Source organism: Aquila chrysaetos, chromosome 17 (genome assembly GCF_900496995.4).
Source record: "Aquila chrysaetos chrysaetos chromosome 17, bAquChr1.4, whole genome shotgun sequence".
NCBI classification, from domain to species: Eukaryota; Metazoa; Chordata; class Aves; order Accipitriformes; family Accipitridae; genus Aquila; species Aquila chrysaetos.
Window position 1 is genome coordinate 19,596,283 of NC_044020.1, and position 22,264 is coordinate 19,618,546.

The 22,264-nt window shown below is 40.0% G+C and overlaps 1 protein-coding gene across 1 annotated transcript in view; it reads left to right on the forward strand.

The window, feature by feature from the left end:
* Positions 1 to 391: 391 nt before the first annotated feature.
* Positions 392 to 22,264, forward strand: part of IRAG2 (inositol 1,4,5-triphosphate receptor associated 2) — a 40,038-nt gene continuing 18,165 nt past the window's right edge. Inside the window, 20 exon segments of the mRNA XM_030040880.2 lie at positions 392 to 565; positions 567 to 1,002; positions 1,777 to 1,887; positions 2,670 to 2,850; positions 3,072 to 3,148; positions 3,228 to 3,306; positions 4,278 to 4,436; positions 5,595 to 5,712; positions 7,129 to 7,179; positions 8,337 to 8,414; positions 8,963 to 9,019; positions 11,177 to 11,236; positions 11,346 to 11,410; positions 11,495 to 11,591; positions 13,220 to 13,333; positions 13,690 to 13,791; positions 17,223 to 17,386; positions 18,981 to 19,095; positions 19,536 to 19,698; positions 21,992 to 22,053. Of these exon segments, the coding sequence (XP_029896740.2) occupies positions 407 to 565; positions 567 to 1,002; positions 1,777 to 1,887; positions 2,670 to 2,850; positions 3,072 to 3,148; positions 3,228 to 3,306; positions 4,278 to 4,436; positions 5,595 to 5,712; positions 7,129 to 7,179; positions 8,337 to 8,414; positions 8,963 to 9,019; positions 11,177 to 11,236; positions 11,346 to 11,410; positions 11,495 to 11,591; positions 13,220 to 13,333; positions 13,690 to 13,791; positions 17,223 to 17,386; positions 18,981 to 19,095; positions 19,536 to 19,698; positions 21,992 to 22,053 (2,448 nt within the window). The 5' untranslated portion in view covers positions 392 to 406.

Below are 22,264 nucleotides of genomic sequence, written 5' to 3' on the forward strand. Positions count from 1 at the left end.
TCTGAGTAATATTGCTTCATGCTTCCCTTAATCTGAAAAGATAGTCAGCTGCTAGGCTGCAGGGTGTTCTTCAGGTTTTATTTTTTGTTTCTCCCCCCTCTCTGACATGGTTGTTGTATTTAAGAATAAGCAGTGAGATTTCAGAAAGTATGTGTTTCTTTCTTCCCCACCTTTTCCAAAACTACATCACTTCTAGTTCCTTGGAGAACTAAACATAATGATTGAAGGTTTCTGTCACAGCTGGTATGTGGACTAAGGATTTTCTAGCCACTTGATACCAAAGCTCCAAGTTGTCTGCTGAATGGAAAAATTGGTGCAAAGAATATGTATGTGTATGTTGATCATCCTGACTCTTGTATCTTGTCCCTCTTCTTTCCAGATACTTTGCAAGAGAGGGGAATTGATAATGTCTTCAGAACATGGAGCTAACAAGCGGCATCACAACCCAGTGGACAGTATATGCAGGAAGATCAAATCTATCCAAATGATGGACCAAGTTTCTAACCCTGCTTTGCAGATACCGAAATTTCAGTCCCGGAACTTTGACAGTCCACAGTGCAGTACCAAAAAAAAATCTAGAAGAAATACTGAAGAAAAGAACTTTTAGAAGTCATGATAGTACTGGTCCACACTTAACCAGTCCCATCAGTGACAGTGTTTCCTCCACAGATTTGCAGCTGCTGTCGCCTTGTCTCAGGTGTATCTCTGACTCCTGTTCTCCAAATGTTGCCTATTCGGTCATTAAAAGTGAAGAGAGATCCAGCAACTCATGGATGCCAGTATGCCCCATGGACAGCTGTTCTCCATCCTACTTCAGATCCAGAGAGGCTAATACCCAGAACAAACTGTGTGTTTTATCAAACATTGAATCTAAAGATGTGCCTCATGAACAGAAGTATCTTACGTCAAGTCCAAATTTATATTTCTTCACATCTGATAAAAAGTCAGAAAGTGCAGTGATCCAATCACCTGTGCCAAAGAGATTATCTTTGAGTGAAAGAGGTAAAAAACCTGGGGAAAAAAAAAAAAAACCAACCTCCCAATCCAAAATCCTAGACATCTGAATGTTTAGCCTGCATAGATGACATTTATTTACTACTTAAACTAGTAACAATACATTTTAGAATCACTCAAATCACTGCAAAAAGAGCTGAGTAAAAATATTAATATTTTTAGACAAAATCTAAGGTGAATGTAAAAAGTGATGAAGTACTGAGTCAAGACAAAAGCTTTTTCAAATTTGCTAATTCCTTTTTGTGGATAAGAGATTTGGCTATTAATTTAATATAAAAAGATATATGAGTTTGGGTGTGGCTTTTTATGCCTGGGGTTTTTTTAAGGATTGTTTTCTTAATAACTTAATCTGACCATGATGACTTCTCTACAGTATGTCTGGAGGGTGAGGGAAGAAATAGCTGGACTCTTAAAATGTTCCATTCTATGTGTTTACTTCATGCAAAATAATAGCCAGAGTGGCCAAAAATGCACGTGTAGACTAGATGCATAAGCCAGTTCCCAACTCAGAGGCTCCAGCTATGAACAGTTCCCGGTTTTATTTGGCAGTAAAAGCTCTGTTTTTATTGGCAGGGGAGGAGGGAGCTGGTTGGTTGGTTTTGGCTTTTTAATAAATTAAAAAAAAAAAAAAGTGTCATTCAAGCTGTGGTATGCTATGTGTCCTCATGCTATTACAAACATAATATTTTAGTTAGAAACTATGGTGCATTAAAGTTAATATGAGCAAATAAAGATGGGCAATAACAAACTTATTCTTCATAGGATGGAAGCAGTCCCTGGGGTACAAAGCTGACAACATGTATGATGTGAGCTTGATCTGTGAAGAAGACCTGCTGACCACTATCTTCTGTGCATGTGACATAGAGCATACAGGTTTGCCAGTGGCTTTTCACTGCTCCGTTTCATTCTCCTCTCAACAGATTTTCAAGGCTGAGATTGCATTATGATTCCTGAAACGTGGCAATCTGTCATATGCTTAGACTGACTAGCTCCCTTAGCTAGGTGGCTGTATGTGTGGCAGATGCAGAATAAATGTCCTTGCCTCTTTTGCACGGTGCCTGTCTCTTCCTTCCTCCTTCCCCTTCTCTACACACTGCCCCCCTACCCCCCCCCCCCACCCCCGATCTTTGCTATATTTTACTGCAGAGGAAGTAGAGGAGCAATATGCTTCTAGCAGTCAACCTTATTGGAAATGACTGTTTATTTCTTCTAGGCTTTTTCCTGTTAGAAAAGAGAACTTTGGGAAACTTCAGAGCAAGAGATAATTCCTCTGAGCTTCACCTCAAACATGACTAAAAGTGGTAAAGAAAGGAGTCATCTAGCAGAGTAAGATAATGTTAGTCACAGGGTTTGCCCAATTTGGTGAGAGACCTGAAAGCAGTAGCATAGCAAACATCAAGTCTGTTCTTCTTAAACTGAAGTCCACAAAACTAGTAAACTGGACTTCCACACTTCTGTATTAGAAAAACCAAACAAAAGCTCTAAACTATTCCTTTCCAGGTTGCACCAGAACTGCAGGGATCAGTTGTTTGTCTACAGCTCATGAGATCATTGAATACACACTAGTGCAGATCAGTAGCATGCCCTTTTACAGCTTTTTATAATGGCCTGCCAGATTTCAGAGTCTGTCGCATGGACACCTCTATCTATTTCAGGAAAAGTAGCAGTTTCCAAGATAGTTGATTATTTGAGACATACAACTAGTCGAGGATCGGATGATAGTGGTCTTGAAGAGCTGTGCAACATGCTTGACCCAGATCAGAAGGATGTCTCCATGGACCTGGAAACATATCATGCCATCATGAAAGAGTGGATTGAAGACTGTAAGAGGAAATGGTAATAACTTTTTATCAATCTATCTTATAAAAGCTCCTGTGAAAACAGGAGAGTAGAAAGTTCTCCTGTGGCTTGCGTCTTCCGTACTCTTGGAACAAAGATGGTATTAGGACACCGTGACCACAGTGCGGATTTTGGCTGCAAGCTTTTAAATGTTACAAAGTTGGTAAGCAATCCAGTGTCATGCTGACTTTGTGACTCTTGATGCTGCCTTGTTTCAGGGAAGATGGTGCCACGAAGGAACCAACAGCAATCATGGAAGACCTGGAATTTAAAGTGCATAAAAACACCTCTGAAGGTGCAGACTATTTTATTCTGTTTTTATTCAGGAAAACTCCACTTTCTTACTCTCTAACCAAAAACCCCACCTCTTTCAGCCAAAAAGATGCATGTCTGGATGAACGTTACATCAGGAAGCTTGGAGGCCTATGGGGGTGATGTGTCTAAAGGAGATATGTAAGTCCATTTAAGCAATTCTTTCTCAGAATTTAGTACTCCTGGCTTTGAATTACTTGAGAGCAATTTCTAGAACCACTGTTTCAGAAAACTATCTCAGCAGAGTTTCTAACGCTGACCTCGGTCTGCACTAGCTTTTGGTGTTATCACGTTCTTTCTCACAGCTTCTGTTCAGACTTAAAAACACACTAGTAATTTTTCCCGCTGATATCTTGGTCCTTCTGTGTCCATTTGCCTTTTTAATTCCCTTTGGTCAGAGTTGTGCCATGTGTTTCTTTTTCTTTTTAAACTGGTTCCTTCCCTCCCTCAAGTTCTTAAGTGTATGACGATAGAAGACATTATCTCCTGAAAATCTTGTCCTTGGTTTTGTTTAGGTTTTTTAAATTTTTTTATAGTCATGGCTGACTTGGAGTCTGTTAATAGCAAAGCACTAATCTTTGAAAATTCTTAAGATTTTTGACTGCATAAAATGCAAAAGTTAACAAACATCAGATCTGCTTTCTGATGCTTCCGTATTGTTTCTCAGGATCTCAAAAGGGTGATCCTTGTTCACGTTTCAGTTGAAAGCATAAGTGGGGAATGGCTTAGGAGAAAAGAAAGGATCCAGAAACTGTAGTTAATACAAAAGTATTAGTGGTGGCCTAAGGAGCGATTAGCAAAGACTTAAGATGCTGTCATGCAGACATCCAGGTGTGGCACTTGTCTGGTGGCATACTTCAATTGCAGGGAGCATTAAAAAAAAGTACTTAAAAACAAAACAGTTCCTGGTGTCCATAGATTTAGAGAACTGGTCTGAAGATGATCTGATGTCTCTGTGCAGAGCAAATGACTGTACACTGCAGCATTACAAGTCCTCTGTGGGCTCTCCTCTCACCTCTCTAATAAGTACAGCACAGTATCAGGATTTTTAAAAAGTCTAAATTGGATCAAATCACCTTTCTCAATCTTTCCTGGTTTTGTTACTGGAATAGGGAGACTTCTGACTTGATAACCTGTGTTGCGGACCTGCAGTACAACAACCAGAAGCTTCAGGAAGAGAACAACAAGCTGAAGCTCACACTGGAAGCTGTGGATGAGACCAACAATAAGCTATTGGCAGATAATGACGATCTACGTCAACAAATAAAAAGGTGGGAGACCCTGGTAGCACCAGATCTACAGTGTAATGGCCATGGGCAGACCTGTCTTCTTCCAAGTGGTCCAGCCTTGCTTTATGCTTTTAGCCTCATTGGTGCTTCATGACAGCAACTTTCTTAATGTAGTTATCTGTAAGGTTTAACCCTCTTGCCAGATTGTTCTGCTCTGTACCTCCTAGACTTTATAAAGTCAGTCATTCATCTTATAGCCTGGCTCTTGCAGCATCAGGTGCTGCGGGTGCACACAAGCAAAATCTTAGGGTAAAGCAAAAAAAAAAAAAAAAAAAAACCACAAAGCTTAATATTACCCATAGAACAGGCAAGCACTGGAAGGCTTCTAATCCTAGACCATATACTTGCTGCCAAGTAGAGGGGAAATAAACACACAAGAGTTATTTTGCTAGTCCCTTGAGGAACTAAAGTGAGTTGTCTCACCAGCTTAGTATTGCTGCAGCCTGGGGACCATTAATGCCACAAGTACAAGCCTATTTTTACAGTAATTTTGTAATGCTCATCTGACCTAATTAATTCAAATGTGATATAGTTATGTCAACTGCCAAACCATTCCAAGTGTCTTCTGGGGAGATTAAGGCAAGAGTCCTGCAGCATAGCTGGCACGGGATGTGTGCCCTCATGTGGGACCATGTGCTCTGGAGTGGTCTGCAGCCCAGAGCTAGCCAGGAAAAGAGCCTTGCCCCATTGGTTAAATATATATTGTTTGGGGTATCAGATCAGGATAAGAAAATGATGCAGAGCTTATTCTTGAAAACTGAACTGAAATGGTTTCCATAACTGCTAACAATCAAGTATTGTAAGGATGAGTTTATGTACTCGGGTAACCTGATGTATTTGACTGTAACAAGCTAGATCGTTAGGTGGATACAAACAAAAGCATGCTCTCTTGAATGTTACATTTGCCTGGGGTTGCATCCCTTACTGTGAGAGCAGAGGAATAGAGGGTAAGTCCATGAGCCTTTACTTACTGCACAGTAATGATGGGTTTAAACTTTATTGTTGCTCTTCTGTTAAGTATCTGTGCCAAAGAATAAGTCCCTAGTGGCTTCTAAAAATACTGTTCTTGGTATTTCAAGCCTATCTAATGACCAACAGTAACTCACTACAGTTTCTCTGGATTTAATTCTCCTCATGCAGCATCCAGCATTCTGTGCTGAAAGCCAAATCACTGGAAGAAGATCTAGAAGAAGCAAAAAACAACCTGAACCTGTCAGAAGAGAAGAGACAGCAGATTCTCTGCCAGAATAAACAGCTAGTAGGTGCTCTTATTTCTTAGCTTACATTATACAGCATCACATACCTTGCTGTAACAGTGGCATGACCCTTCAGACTATAAAAATCAGCACTGTGACCTTCTCTGTACTAGTTGGTACAGAGGCTTTTTGAGGATGTTTGAAATGTGATTTATTAGTGTTATGAAAACACTGTGAAGTTTTTGCATGGAAGTTTCTTTAAACTATTGTCAGTTACAATGAAGAAAACAATTAAAAGGGCCAATCTTGCATATAATTATGCTTAAAGAACAGCTCACATGCTGCCATCATTGAGCCCTGTCTATTTTTAAGTTGGTGATGTTCTGCCAGAAATTCACACGACTTTTCTAGAACCAGCAGTGACAGGAAACTCGGTTCAGATGTCCACACGAAAGTTGTTTTCCAAAGCACCCCTAGGTTATTGTCAATGTCCATATGGATGGGCAGATATGACAAAGGCCTATCAGAAACCTGTCCGTTCTGGACTGTCAGCTGGAAGCTTGGCATGTCTCAGGGCGTGAGCTCCCTGCATGAGAGCATCTGAATTGCACCCCAGGTGTCTGAGTAGCAAAGCCTGTGTGACTGTAAGTGGTGTAAAGCAGCCTGGTAACAAGGCTGATGTGGCTGCAGCTTTAGCAGGTGTTGCCAGACACCAGAGCGTAGGCTCTCTGGAGAACATATGTTTGCATTGCTGCTATGCATGTTTTTCACCCTACAGTGGCACCTCTGCGTCTTGCTGTGTGGGTGTAGCTGTAAATTGGTGTTCCATAGCTCTGTGCGCTGCTGATGGTTGGTATTTAGAAATCAAAAAAAGTCTTCCATGCCGAGCAAGAACACAAGATTTTTTTGATGCTATCCTGCTGCAGTGTGTATAATCCACCTTGTGAGAAGGAGGTGGGGTGGGAGGGAGAAATACTATAAGAAGTTTTGTAGTTGTTCTTCTAAGTCCGTTAGTTACTGTTCCCTGTGCAGTGGAGGCACTGAGTGGGATACTACTAACCTTTCTTCACGTCTGATATGAAGAAAGTGTAGTGTGGCACATAGGCTTTCCAGATTTGTCTGAACTCAAGCATGAGCACAACTAGACTTTCTCACTCTGGCTTTGAATACCTCCTTCCTATTATCTTGTGGTCTGAGTTTTACTCTGATTTGAAATGCCTGTGTCAAACCTGTCAGTTAGAGTTCATGAGCTGGACCAGTCTCAGCACTCCCCTTTTTGCTGTGCTCTCAGAAGTAAAGGAATACAACACTATAGCTTCATATTCAGCCCTGAATGTGTTTGTTGTCTGTTGCTTTTTGGCTTAGTTTAGCTTTGAATGTTGCATTTGACATACTAAACCCAACTATTTTGGTTTTATCTTCTTTTTTTTTTTTTTTTTTTTTTTTTTTTTTTTTTTTTTTTAAACAAACCTGATCAGGAAAAAGAAAACCAGTCTCTCGTCATCAAAATTACTTCTCTCCAGGAAGAGGTAAAATAAATCGTGACTTTGCAAGTGTATGTTCTTGTCTAGCTAAAAGCTCACCATTAAGAAATGAAATGTTTGTCATACTTTGAAGCCTGACATGCTAATTAGGTTATCAAAATATCTTACATTTTACAAGGAAAACTTATCATGAAACTTTGTATCTTGAAGTTGCACTGTGCTTCAGACTTTCCATTTGCTGGGTAAGTAAGGATATGAGGTTGGGGAAGTATGGGGACAGGGACAAGCAGCTTTTTTCCCCTCTTTTTCAAAGCTTTATAGACAAATTCCAAATATTTCTAGTTAACATAGCTATAAGATACTAACCCTATATTGAAACAATCTCCATCTAACACTTTTTCATATTCACTTCTGTTTCCCTCCTTTACGATCCAAAGGAGGAGTCCTGTATAGAGCTGTAACTGCAAAAAAAAAAAAAAAAAAAAAAAGCAGTAGCTGGGGGCTTCACTCACAGATGGAACCATTGATACTGGCCAAGGACATACAGGAGGCTTTTAGGGAATATATTGCTAATGGGGCTATATCTCTAGGCTCTCTTTTTTTTCTGTTCAGAGGAGAGCTATTCATTCTTACATTCTTTTATTTATTTCATTAAAGTAAATATTTTATAAACCAGTTTTTATCAGGTGATAAAATGTTATATTTTATGAGTCTGTATTTTAGACTATTTAGGATGATATAGAGAAACAGGTTAAATCACACAGTCATGAAAAGAAGAACCTCATGGATTCAGGAATCTATTACCTATTATAACAACATGGTAGTCATTGTTCTTTGCACATTTACCGTGCTCAAGATTAGTCTTTCCAAAAAGCTTGTAAGTCCAAATAGCTATCAAACTGCATCTTTCAAAAAATAATTCTCATGCTGCAGGCCTGAAAGACTTCCTTTCACTTTCTAGGTCTGATAGTGCTTATAAATCACATTCTGAGGTTTCCTCTTTTAACAGTGCTCTGGAGAAATGGGGGAAAGTAGCAGAAACGGTTTCAGTGGGACAAGCACGTACAATGTATGTGCAGAAATGCTGGTAGTGCTTTAGAGTAGGCAGTAGCTTGGGGGTGGAGATGTCATTTTGCCTACTTTCTTCAAGGAGAAGCTGTCAATCCATTCAGCTGTGCCTAAACACTCTGTATCTTGTTCAGAATATTAGGAATACCATGGACACTGATGGACTTCAAAAGAAGATTTTGGAGTTGTCTAAAAATGCAGCAGAGCTTCAAGTAAGCATTTCAAGTCTAGGAGGAACAAAAAGACAGCCTATAGTTTACTCGGGTCTAGCGAGGGGAATTTCTACCTCTGGAAGGTAGACAGCCGTGAACCTGTCTGTATTAAAGAACTGCAGTGCAATCGTAATTTGGACAGCGTGACAGCTCTGACTAAGAAAGTTGCTGTCTGGAGGCTAAAAACTGGGCTAATATAAACAATCCACAGTTTCATTCTTTCCGCTAAGTTAAACTTTTAGGAAACCTTTTCCCCACTATTTGAGAAAATATATTAGAAAGTCATGCTTTGGCTGATGTTGCTGAAACTATTAGCCTGGACAGACAAGAGGAAACAAAGGTGACTGAAAGCTGAGCATGCTTTCACTTTTAACTGTGTACAAGATTTGAACTTTGAAACACACCATGCAAGGTACTCAAAGAAGAATTTGGTTTTTCTAAGCAAGGAATGTTGATATCCTTTTGATTTCCAAGAAGGACATAGGAACAGACTTGTATTATAGTGCATACTGATGACTGGAATTATCTTTGATCTTTTCATTCTTTAGGTCCAAGCACATATCTATGAGAGCACTGTGGTGAATAAAGAGGCAAGCTTGATCCAGGTTAGTTGCTTTTACTTCATTACTGTCTTGACTGAAAATACTGACTATGGGATGATTTGTAAAAAAGCAAGGCAATAGTCTTGACTGTGGCACTTTTGTTTCTACTGTTCTCGCACTACAGAACCTGATCCTATAAATGGCTTCAAAGTAGGCGAGATCTGCTTTAGGACCTGGTTATGAGTCAGCATCATTAAAGGTTTCAGGATTTTGCTTTTATTTTAAAAAAGAAAAAAAATCACAACCTATTAAAACAAAACAAACTTGCAAATTTCAGAAAAATGTACAGAAACTTCTGAAGGCTGCTTCCTTCAACAGTTGGTAAAAGAATGTGCCCTGCGGAAGATCCTTCCCTTCATGTTTTTTACTTAAATTGCTTAATTTTTGTGTCAAACTAGAAATGGTGATTCAGAGCCCAATGGAAAAGCAAATTTGTCCTTTCTTGTTACTGAGGTGTAATTATCTAGGCTTTGCTGAAGATGATAATTTCTGATGTTGTATTTAAACTAGAAAACAAAGACATAAGACTACATAGAGGCGTTGGCATTCTCTGGATTCATAAATTATGCAAATAGCCTTCTAGGCTAATGGAGTTGCTATTTAGCAGAACATGTTCTAAATCAGCTGATGAAATATTTGACTATTAGGCTGTCTGCAAAAATGAGTGCAGCTGAAGTCAAATAGTGACAAGAGAGAACCTAATGTCAGTGTTATCCAGCTGATAATTTTGTAGCTGTTTTTAATAGTTGGGTTGTGGGGTTTTATTGGTGGTTTTGGTTTTGATTTTTTTTTTTTTTTTTTTTTCCCCCCCCAGAAGCAGCTTAAGGGCACAAATGAATTAACTTCTTTTTTTTAAATAGCTTTCACTTTCTCCTCCTTGAATGATTCAAAGCTTTTGTGGCCTCTGTAGTATCCTTCTATTTTAAAAGGGCTTTTTTAGTATATTGACTAAATGGGAATTTTGAAAGCAGGCTGCTAGATTGCATGTTCTTGTAGATAAAGGTGACTGGTTTGTATAATCTTGAAGAAACTGGTGTGGAAAACTGACTTTCCTTGTTGGCATTAGGATTTGTGGGATAAGGGTTTACCTGTAAGCTAAAAAAACCCTCTCATAGCTCTTTATGCAAAGATAGATCAGACAGGATTGGTGGTGACTGAAAATTATTATGGCAACCTTTCTTTTCCAGGCCTGCAGAAGGTATATGAACATAGAAAACACTTTAAGTTTTTCCCCATTTAAAAAAAAAAAAAAAAAAAAAAAAACAACCCAAAAAACCCAACAACAACCTTCAGCACCGTACATCAGTTGTCTCTGCCAAAGCTGGAAACCTGGTTCTGTAACCTCACTTTTCCTGCTTAGCTTTCTGTGTATTTCATCTCTTTCAAAAACCTCAACTATTTTTAAAGGTGAAGAGTAGGAAGAAGTCATACAAGGGGTGAGAGCACCAGAGCTCCTACCTGAAGTTCCTGTTTTCTCTAAGAAATGCTCTGCTTTTCTGTGCAGTGTCTTTTATTGTAATGGCATAACGTGACTGAAGCCCATTGCTAGTTTGTGATGCTAAGCAAGCTACTACTTCTACTAACTCCTCAGTCTTACCATGAGGGTTGATATGTTCTCTATCAGTCCTTCCATTAGGCAGTGTTTAATCTGCAGAGCACTACGCTCTATGCCTTTAATCATGAAAAGTAATGAGACTAAACTCAGAACTCTGCAACTTGTTTTAAGGGTCAGTTGGGATTAAAACTCATGCCAGGCATAATATAGTCCAGGTTTTCAGCTAAAACTAGAGTGATTCTGTCTAGTTTAATCTGCTACTGCTAGTACAGAAACCAGGTAAGTAAGAAATTAAAACACAGCACCTGGAAAGAGTTTTTCTGTCTCCTCAGTTTCAGGAGTTACATAGAAAAGGTCTTCTGAGTGCTTTCTGTTAGCCAATATGCAAGGTAATTGACTATATTCTTTTAAATTTGCAACTATTTTTTATGTTACATAATTAGGTTGCTGCTCAAACCTAAATTGTACAGTTTACTGCTGTGATGTAGGATTGAGCATAGTGTTATTTTGGCTACAAAGCATCATAGACGTATTACAAATGCACTCCAATGTGCTAGTTGTCAGGTTGTGTACTTTAAAGGTTCTTTTCTCCACAATCTCTGCAGAAGGAGCAGGACATCAAAGAACTGAAGTTAACAATTGTGGAGTGTTCCTCAGTAATAGAGGTATGGGACCTGAGTTTAGTTTTTGACTATGTGAGGGGAAAGCATGCATATACTATGCTGCTTCTGCATGACAAACTAACACTCTAACCAGGTCTGATATATGTTTTAGACTTTGCGAGCAGAAAAAAATAAGCTACTGGAGAACGTGCAACACATGCAGCAAGAGTTGATCTCGTGAGTATTGTGAACAAGTCCCAGGAAATGCAGTTCATCAAAAGTAAAAAAGGGCTGATTTTTTTTTTTTCCTACTTCTTTCAGAAATGGGTTAAGTTTCCCATTGTGTAAATTTAACAGTAACATTCCTGAAAGGACGAATTCACTGTACTGTGAACTGGAACTTGCTCAGTCTTCTGAGGTATGAATCAAATCTTTATTGAATCTTATCCCAGTTGCCTTGTATCAGTGAAGGAAAAACAAAGCTCATTCCCTATTGGTCATTAGTAACCCTGGAACTTGAAGCCATTAGTCCTAGCACGCAAGCATAGAATGTGACGGTTACAATATTGTCCCAAGTACACTGGAGAAAGTCCAAGAAAAAGCAAACACTTGGAGATCTAAAAAAATGAGACCTACAAAGTAAATCTGGAAGAGCTAGGGTCATGCATTTAGCTGGCAGAAGAACAGACTGATAGAAGAAAATATGAGTTTTCAAACATATAACAGCTATTATGCTGAAGAATGTAATGGTCTGTTTTTTCTGACACAAACATTTTCAATTGCAGGAGGGGAGACTTCTTTTTCCTTGAAGTCTAATGTAGTGAAAAAGAAAATTAAGCATTAAAGTAAGCATCTTGATGAGGTTGTAGAGTCTTCATCTTATTTACTCTTTAGAAACTCTGATAAGCATCTGTCTGTAGATACCATTCCCTTGTCCCCCCAGCAAGTACAGTGGAGACTGATCTTTAGAAGTCCTGTCCAGCTCTTTTTTTTTTTTTTTTTTTTTTTTTTTTTTTTTTTTTTCCCTGAGGTCTTTGCATAGTGACTCAGAAGAGGACAGGAGAGGCATCTTTCTGATGACCCTGGCACAGGCTGACAATCTTAGTACTGCAGTTGAGCCTGTTGGTTTGGAGCTGTAATGTCCCCCATGTCCTCTGCAGAACACCCGGCAGGTGGTTTGGTGACTTTTGGCAGCTAAGCTTTTGATCAGACACACTTGACATAACACTGGAAGTTTTGTCTCTAATTTACTGTTCTTGTAGCTTTCCAGCACTCCAATAGAGAACTACTGGAAAAAAACAATGTACGTTATGGTTTTGGTTCAGATTTTTATCTGAGCTGTCCTGTGCCCATTTCCCTAAAGACATTCCATGGAGTCCAGCCTTCCTTACAGTGCTGTCTTCCCTTCAGATGTGAGCTGTGCAGCAGAGCTGATATCAAATACATGCTATTGCAGTGATTTTTCTTGTAAAACTTCACTGTGCTGCTACCTGCTTTTGTATGTGGTGCGTTTGCGCAGCAGTTGCAAAGAGTTAGCGTTTGCAACAGAAAAATAGAAAACTACTCACGGACTAAAACTACAGGCCTAGAAATGAGAGGTACACTTGGCTAGGCAGCTTCGTTTCAAAAGTAACATGTTGTCCCCTATTGCAGCTCCCCACAGATGCAGTGACTCACTGCGTTTATCTCAAATGCTGTAATGAGACACAATTCCACCAAATCACCTGTAAAGCAAGTAAGGTCTCTGCTGATTCATCATTTGGTAAAGCCTCTTCTGAATAAAGCTAACTAATTATTGACTTCCTCTTGCCTACTCCTGACATGAAAATTTGCATTGGATCACTCGGCAGCTTGGCTGGCTTGCTTTTTTTAAATTCCCATGACATGATGGTTTTGAAAAGCTTTTACAATCTTCAGGTTTCAGTAGCTCTGACCTTCTGGTAAATACGATGCAGGGATACTTCAGAAAAGTCTAAATGTCACTGATGCTGGTTTGTAATAAGGAGATGTCAAAATAAGCTAGCTGGCTCTTCCATCTCTTCAAAGATTACCAAGACTGAATGGACGTCCCTGGATGAAACACTGGACCGTGAAGTGCTGTTTTTACTTCAGGGACCTGAACATGTGGGAGAAAAATTTAAGACTATCATGCAAAACCTGGTCAGTGGCGGAGCTTATATGAATAAGGATGTGGTCTTCTATCAGCCTTTTAATTAGCATTTCTCAAAGCATTGATAATCAGGTCATGTTTACACCTTTTGAAAAAATAAGAATAGCTGCTTTGGGGATGGAGAGGGAGGCATAGTTGCTTTAACAATATCACTTGGCACCTACTCTAACACTGTAACTTATAACCTGGGTAATTCTGGGCAGCACTGTGTCACTCTAGCACTAGAAATGCCAGGGATTTAGGGTTGGGGGGGGGGGGGGGGGGCTGTTTGGTTTGTTTCGGGGTTTTTTTGTTTTGGTTTTTTGGTGGGTTTTTGGTTTGTTTTGTTGTTTGTTTTGTTTTTCAGCAAGAGGAAGCCTCTGAAGCAGAGGAGCTTGTCATGACTTCTTTACAATGCATAGAAGATCCTGATGTGAACATGCAACAGGCTTGGGAAAGAAAACTTGTGGTAAGTAACTGTTTCTCTGAAGCTGTTTTATGAAATAGTAGGGCTGTGCAAAAACTTAATGTATATTAATTACTTGATCATAGCAGCAATTTGGAAGTCAGGGATGGCTGTATGGAGAGAAATACCTTTTGTAACTTTTTTTTTTGAAGATGAAGGGGATGATTGCTTTTCACTTAAATGCTGTACTTTTCCTGACCTGTCTTGTGCAAGATCTCACTTTGTTGAAACTATGCTTGAAGGAAAGGGCAGGTGGAACAAATCAATTTGAAGAGGGAAATGAGGTCAGATGACAATGCTATAGCATGTGAGCTATGAAGATTTTTCTGCCCACTACATGTTTCTGTGTGCCTCGAGCACCCATTTTCCCCTGTGCTCTGAATCTGACTACGTAGTGGATGGTTTCACCATCAAGAAGAGGAGGAGGTGGCTTTATAACTGGATTTCCAAATCAAAACCGTCATAGGGTTTGCCTTCTTTTGAAAGGCAAAGTGTTCTGCTTTTGCTGGACACAATCCACAGGAAAAGTTTCTACAAAAACATATTTTATAACTTAATCTTGCATAATGTATTTTTACTATTCCTCATACCTCTTGCGAGGCTTGAAAGTAAACAGTTTTGCTCAAGGTAACTGACAAAAATAAGTTTCCCATATGGTAGCAGTGGTCTGTGGACACAGCTCAACTCCCTTGCTCTTGTTCCCTCCTCCCCTCCCATGTAACAGCACAGTTTCTGAAATTTTCATCTTGCTGGATGTAGCTTTTTCTCTAACATGCTCCTTCTTCCTAATCTGTCATTAGGAACACTGCTACATAAAACTCCACTGAATTCTATATTAATGCTATCTTTCAGCTCCTCAATAGAAGCAAAACCCTCAATTCATCCCACTTGGGTAATAGCAGGTGGCACTACCATACGTGCTACCTTAAACTGTTAGCTTTTAAGCAGAAATCTACCCTTCTTTTCTTCTAGTGCTGCCAAATGTTGTAGCTGGCCCCCTTCATCTTTCCTGGGCAGGCAGGAGCAATCATTGGAGCCATCTAGTCCAGCAGCCAGCTTTTTTAGTTTTTTTTTCTTTTTTATGTAAATCCTGAAAGCTTCCACTTGGAGAAGGTGTAAGCATCTCAGTCTCCTCACCCTGGTGTGACTTTGGGTAGACTCTAGGAATCTGCTGCCTCATGCATTGCTGTAACTTTCTGATCTTGACTAAAAACTTCCTCATTCAAAGATGTCACAGCTGAAAAATACTTGTTAACTTACCATTCACGTTGGGATCCTATTCCTGTTAAACATGTAAAGCTAAAAACTTTTGGTGTGGGTGTTGGAGTTGATCGTGGCAAGTGAATCCCATTCTGGTTCCTACAGACTGATGCATTTGGAAACTAAGTTAACAGAGGATCAAGGAAGAATAAAATTTTTAAAAAATAAAAGGTCCCGTCCTTCTGGGTCCTGTGGGGATTGGAAGTGACTTCATGTCAAACTTATTGTCTTCACCTAGCTAGAACAAGCCAGATGTGTGGGAAATATGGTATATGGAACTGAACAACAGTAGATCCAAAAAAAGAAGCATTCAAAGTAGCTTCTTCCAGCCTTAGAGAAAACTTTTGTAGAAAACTTAGTTAAATCTTGGACCATGCACTATCACTTGAAGCCTAAACACTTCCCCACCATTTCCTGTGAAATATACTATGGACATGTTTTGCTGGGTTTTAGTATTTTTAAGTATATTTTAAATTACATTATACATAAAGTAAATTTTAAGTGTGCCTGTGGTTTTGTGTGTATATACGTACATTTAAGCATATACAAATAGTGACAGCAAAAACTTTTTTGCCCTTCTCCTGCTGGAAGATAAGACTGGCACGTGTGCCATGATAAGCCTATACCACTTATGTGTCAAAACCATGCTATTTCTAAGAGCAAGTGCTGCCTGCCTTGGCTGAGAAACTGATCTTCAGGATGTGGGTATTTGCATATGGTCAGGTCCCATGTCATCCTAGGAAGCCTATCTAGCAAAACTGCTCAGCCCCCCCCCCCCCCTTTTTTTTTTTAACATGATACTTGATGTGCTACACTTTTTTGTTTGTTTGTTTGAAGCTTGTGAACAACATTAGAGTCTAACTGGCAAGTAGGTAACATGGCCTGTATTTGTAGGGTTGTCGTTTTACCCTTTGAACTAATGTGAAATCCTGGAAATATGAACCTCATTCCTACCTGATCCCTGTTTGACTCTCACTAAGTATTCTTTAAAAGCTGAGGACTCTATTTTGTATGTTCAGTTGAACAAGGTCAGAGAAAGAGGACTGGATTCTTCTTTCTCAGTACTTTATACTGCAAGTCACTGTTCAGAGAAACACAGAGGATGCAATGTTACTTAACACTTCATTTTTACCCTCTTCCCCTTTTTCTTCCTACAAATCAAGGTAAAACTGAAAGCCTTTGTCACAGGGGTCATCCCTTGGACAGATTTCATCTGCTAGGCGTGCATGATAATGAAGTATGGATTTATTGGGATTTGTTGTGTTGTTTGTTTTTTCTTTTTATTTTGCTGTAATACAAACTCAAATTGGTGCCAATGGACTTAGTTGTACTTTGAGGAAAGGGTCACAGAAGTCTAAATTATCAATTTTAGGGCTTCCTGCAAGATAGTCATTATTAAAACTTACCCTTATGAATTATGGGTTTTGTTGCTGTATCTGGGCATCTTGTGCTGGAGTTTTTGGGGGGTAAGTTGTAAAGACTCCCTTGTGCACCATCTAATCTCCTGCCACACTTACCATAAATACTTGCCAACCGTATATTTGTTTTACAAGGAATAAAGAGGAAGAGGACTATCTGTGTACCCTAGATCTGCCCAGAAAGGCTGAGAGTGGCTTTTGACTTAGAAGTAACCTTTTGAAAAAAGCAGGAGCCATTTGTCAAATTGGACTACAGAAGGCTTATGTTTTCTTGTGCAAACTGTTATGCATTGCTCCATCTTTTAAAAAAAAAAAAAAAAAAAAAAAAAAAGTCTTAAAGTACTAATGCTTGGCAGGAGTCTAGCCTGTCTGTCCCCACATCCTGTCAGATTCAGGAGTTAGAAGGCACAGGTTTGAAGTTTAGGTAGCTTTGTCAACCTATTAGACTGCACAAAACACTGTTTTGTACAAAACAAACACCCATTTCTCCTTTATAATACCTTCCTTATTAAAATGTATTTTTCCTCATTTCTCTCTCTCTCTTTCTCCCCTTCCCCAACCAGATGCTCTGTGAGTAGATTACAAAATATTGTCAATCATCCACTTTCTTTATTGCTGATAGTGTTGGATGTAGGTGATGATACTAAATGGTGGAGCAGGGAAATTAATTCTCATCATGTAAATTGGGGCTCTGGTTTAGTCTCTGGCTCTGCTCCTCATCTAGCCACATGGAAACTCTGTTTCAAAATTCCACAGGTTCTCAAGCAAGAACTAGGAGAAAAAAGACATCTTTGGATCCAGAAACTTCATCTCTTGGAAAAATACAAAGAATCCCTAGATAAGGATTTTATTCGAATGGCAGGCAACCTGAGGAGAACCAAGACAGAGCAACTTCACCTAAGGAAAGAGCTCTCTGCCAGGTACCCCTTCAAAGCATATGTATCTTTTGTTGTTGTTGTTGGTTTTGTTGGTTGCTTAGCTGTTCGGTGGGGGGGGTTATCTTGTGGAACAAAGTTTACTGAATTCTGAAGACTTTTTTTTCACAGAGGAAATTATCTGCTGTTTTGGAGAATGGATCTGGTTTTAGCATAACGCTTACACTATGTGGGAGTTAAGGTTTGTGTGTGAAGTAACACATGATCTTGGAGATGTCTCTGAAAACACCAGGGAGACCACAGACTGAGCAGTTAAAGCAAGAGGGCACTGCTTATCTAGCAGGTGCAACCATTAAATAAACTGCTGGGTTTATGTGAAGCAGAAGACCTGTAAAATATATGCCTGCACGTATTATTTCTTTGGTAGACAATTGCTAGCCCCAGACAATATAACGTCGCAGTTTCTCAAGGGTGCAGGTTCAGTGAGTTATCTCATTAAATATGAAAATGTAACTTTAAATTTTAGTTTTAAAACACACATGGTTTCTGCTACGACTTTTGATGTTACAAATATGACAGTAAAAGACAACAGATGTAAACCTCTGCGTGCCCGCCCTCCCTCCTCTCCTCAGACATTCAGGAAAGTAGATAGTTAAGGGTTTTTTTGCCAGAAAAACTAATCTGAATTTGTTGTCTTTGTGGAACCCAGACTTACTCATAGCGTCAGCCTTCTGCTATCCTATGTTAAATGTAAATTTTTGCACATATGTTTTTACCTGGGTTTGGGGTGTAAGCAGCTTCCTAGGGCATTGCATCCCAAAGAGCTAATGTGGAGCAGTCATACTGCACTTTTGCCTGACTTATCTTCCACTTAACATTGTTAATGTAGACCTCCCACGTGCTCTCCCTTCACTCAGAAAAGAGCTGAAAAAAGTACTGATGGCTTGGTTTCTTACAGCTGCCTCTCTGTAACAAAATTGTTTGTGCTGGTAGCAACAAGAAAAAAAATATAATGGTGAGTTACAGAATAAATGGGCAAAGGGTTTCTGCAGTGGAAAAGAAGGGGTTCCTTGAAAGCCAATACCTTTAGCACTGGTTCTGATGGTATCTGCTTGCTGTCAAGTGCAATACCCTGTGAAATACCGGGGAATTAATCTAATGAACCTGTGTATCTGCAGTAAGATTCCAGGGTATCTTTTCTGCAATGATAGACTCTATATCCAATAATTATTTTTTCCAAACCATGAGACAATGCATTCTTTTGACTAAATTGTAAAAGTTTGCCCTGCTAAGCTCTTGCTCTTTGAGAGTTCTCTGGATGTTCCACAAGCTTCTGCTATGGTACCCAGCTGGCTGGGGCTGGCACAGCCATTGCACTGTTCAGCTGGGGAGAAACCAGGGAAAACCTCCATCCCTTTCCAAATTCTGGAGCTGCTACAGAAAACCTTGTCTGCCTACTGGGTTGAACTGTGCTTAGCAAGAACTAAGTTCCTGGTGCTGGATCCTGGGGAGCTGCAATATGCAACAGCTGAATGTGGTTCTTGATGCATGTCTCAACAACTAGTGTGTGTCATCTCTCAGGCATGCCTGCTCTAAAATATCAGGAATGGATTGTGGTTTGTGCTCTCTCACCCCGCAGGCAACGTGAGATAGAAACTGTCAAACAGTTACAAGAAGAAACTGCTGGCCAGGCAGAAGCCCTTGGTTTAGAGCTGCAAAAAGCTACAAAGCAGCTTGAGTATGCCAGCAAACAGGTAAGGGACAGTCTAGTTCCTTCTACACGGGGAACAAGAAAGCAGATGCAAAAGGTTACGTACAATGCATCGCTGCTCTTCGGAAAGGAAATCGCATGTTCGGAATGGAGCGCCTCATTGCAAAAGTGGAACCAGCAGAGGAAGTAAAATTTGAGGGGGTGGTGACAACAGTTTGCTGATGAAAGAGGCAGCATTGCATATTTGCGGTGGCTTAAAAAAAAAGAAAAGAGAAAAAAAAACCAAAAATAGCTTCCATACACAGTCCACCCCAACGTAAAAATGCAGAAGTTCAGAGGGAGCTTTATCACTTCCTGAGAAAGAACAGATGCAGTTTGGTTTCATTTACATGAACTGTAGAGGCTCCTTGTGTTAGCCAGGCTGCTTTATTTTTTATTTTTTTTAATTCCCATCTTTTTTCTTATATATTGTTTTGTGCTTAGGCAGAGGATCAAGTTGAAGCCTTTCACTCTGCTTGTGAGGAAGCCGCATCCTTGAAATGCAAGTTAGAGGAAGCCATTTCTGAGCAGGAAAAACTCAAGGATGTGAATGCAGCTTTAACAAGCGCTTGCCAGTTGCTTCAAGAAAAGGTGGAAGACCAGAAAAGTGAGTAACTGCCGGCAGTGTGCCACCATTCACTCTTGCACGGGCAAATCCTTTATGGTTTAGTTATGGCAAGGGGGAATAGGACTGAGCTGCAGGTCATCCGGTAAAATTCTCTGTGGAGTCTTTTTTTTTTTTTTTTTTTTTTTTCCTCTTTTCTTTTTTGGTCGTGGGTGAGGGGGCTTTCTTTCTATTTTCCCTTCTCCTTTAAGAGATCTGCAACCATGGCATCTGGGCTGAGAATCAGGTGGGATCCCAATGAGTGGGTGTTGGGCTGGACCAAAGCTGCAGAGCCTCCTAACAAAATCTCCAGTCCTAGGAGGAAGGGTTAGTAACTCCATGGGTGGCACTGGCACTCCTTTACCAAAGGTGCTGTTCCCACACCTGAATAGCCCACCTTATTCCGAACAAAGTCCTCCCTCTTTCTTAAGCTTCCTGTACCAAATAGACCTGATTTTTATGTTCTGCATTCTGCTTGCTGCTTGTATTTGTTTTGTGTTTTTGAATAACTGCATGGTATTAGGCTGTCTTCTTTAGTAGAAAGCGATTGTGTCATTGCACTGTACATGTGCAACTTCTGTTAGGGAACCATGGGAACTTCGTACTACCTCTTGCTCACTTACTAACACCAACACCTCAAAAGCTTGGGCAATTAAAGAATGCAGTGGTTTGATTCCACCACATGTGGCTTTTTCTTTCCAAATTCTGGAGTGTGTATTGCTTATAGGAAAAAAATTTGACTGGCTTAAGCCCACTAACATTTGGCCTCAGGCATGCATTTCCCAGGGCAATGTGACTGATGCTCAACATACATGTGTGTTGTAGTTTCACATAAAGTTGTTTACAATCTGTCTTGTAGGAAAAATTACATGGGACCCTATGTCTTGGCTCTAAGGCACAACTGTTATGCACTGATGTGGCAGAAACAGCTCCAGATTGTGCTTGACTTCTGACCAGTATTTTAGCATTGTTCACGTGTGTGTGCTCACGTTGCTTTCATGCGTACTGCTTACTTCAAACTGTGGAGTGTGGGTTGGGTTTTTTGGGGTTGTTTTTTTTATTTTTTTTTGCAAGAGGCATAACAATGGAAATAGTGTGTCATTTTCCAGCAACGAGTAGACAAAGCTCTTCTGCAAAGTGAGCTAGAGTAAATGAAAACAGAGAGATCCCCAGACATGTGGAAGAGACCGGTGCCACTGTGACTCAAAAAAGGAGAATTAAAAAAAAAAAAAAAAAAAAAAAAACAAAAAACAAAACTAAAGACCCCCCCAAAAAACACCACCACCTTGAAAATGGCTAAGACTTTGGCTTTAAATGACTCCAGGTAGTTTGCAAAAATCTCTTTCTGTAGATAAATAGAAATAAACTGGTAGATGTGTAGAGAAGTTGCAAAGTGTTATGAAGAACAGGGCTTACAAACAAGGATGGGAGTGGGGGAGGACAATGCTTTGTATTGGTTCCTGCAGAAAGCCAGACAGGTCTAGTGTCCCTTCTGACTGAAGGGCTGGGCTGAGGTGTCTCCCCATCCACCTACCCACTCCATTCCCTTACTTCCTCCCACCTGTGTGGTAGGAAGTGAGAAATTAGGGAACCTGTTGGCCAAGGAAGCTACTACTCAACCTAAGTCAGCCTGGCACAGGTCCTTCTATGTTTCAGATGTCTAATCATGCCTTGCCACTAATTGCTACAGCCCTCACCCAGTGAAAAAGCTGAACAAGCTGCTGAGCTGCCTTCAATTTTTGCTTAGGCACTGAAGTGGCAGTGCTAATAATCTCATACCCCACCCCCGTTATTAGCTGTGGTATAAAAGTTATGATAGACTTATATCAAGGTAGAAGTCAGCAGAGGCAGGCCCTGGCATTACCTAACTTGAACAAAGAAGGTTTCTAAGTATAACATAAAGCCCATTGACTTTAAAACTTCTGTACAGGATGTCAAATTGGAAGGACAAATGCTTCTCTTCCAGCAAGTCATAATGGAGTCATCCATTTCCAGAGGGAATTGTGGCACCATAACGCTGACGATGTGGGCAAGCATTGCCTCCCCTTTATAGCAAGGGGAAACATAACCACAGGGAAGAAAGTGCCCAGTATTTTCTGCAGGGTGGAACTCCCAAAACAAAATGCACTTTTAAAATTCTCTTTCCTGTGAAAAACTGTTGTAAGTATAACTAGACTAAAGCAAAGTACAATGGGTTAGTGATAGGCAGTAGTCAGGTTTAAAGACGCTATAATATCCAACTGCTTGTTATCAAATTATAAGGAACCCTGTAAGACTTGTAAATGTCTCTTCATAGCAACTGCTAATGCACTGAGATGGGAACTGCTTCAAAGGCGACTCTGTGAATTGCTCTGTCAGGTATGATGCTTGTTTGGTGGGAGAAGAAAAGGTAAACTTGCACAGGAGGTGGTCTGGTGGAAGGACACCTACAGCTGAGATGAACTGCAAGTAATTTGGCAACATCTAATTTCTTCTTTTCTAACATGTACATAACTGTAGAGGCAGTAAACTGTATGTACTGATCTGCACATTATTATTTTCCTTCCTCATCCTTCTGGAAAAAATGGGC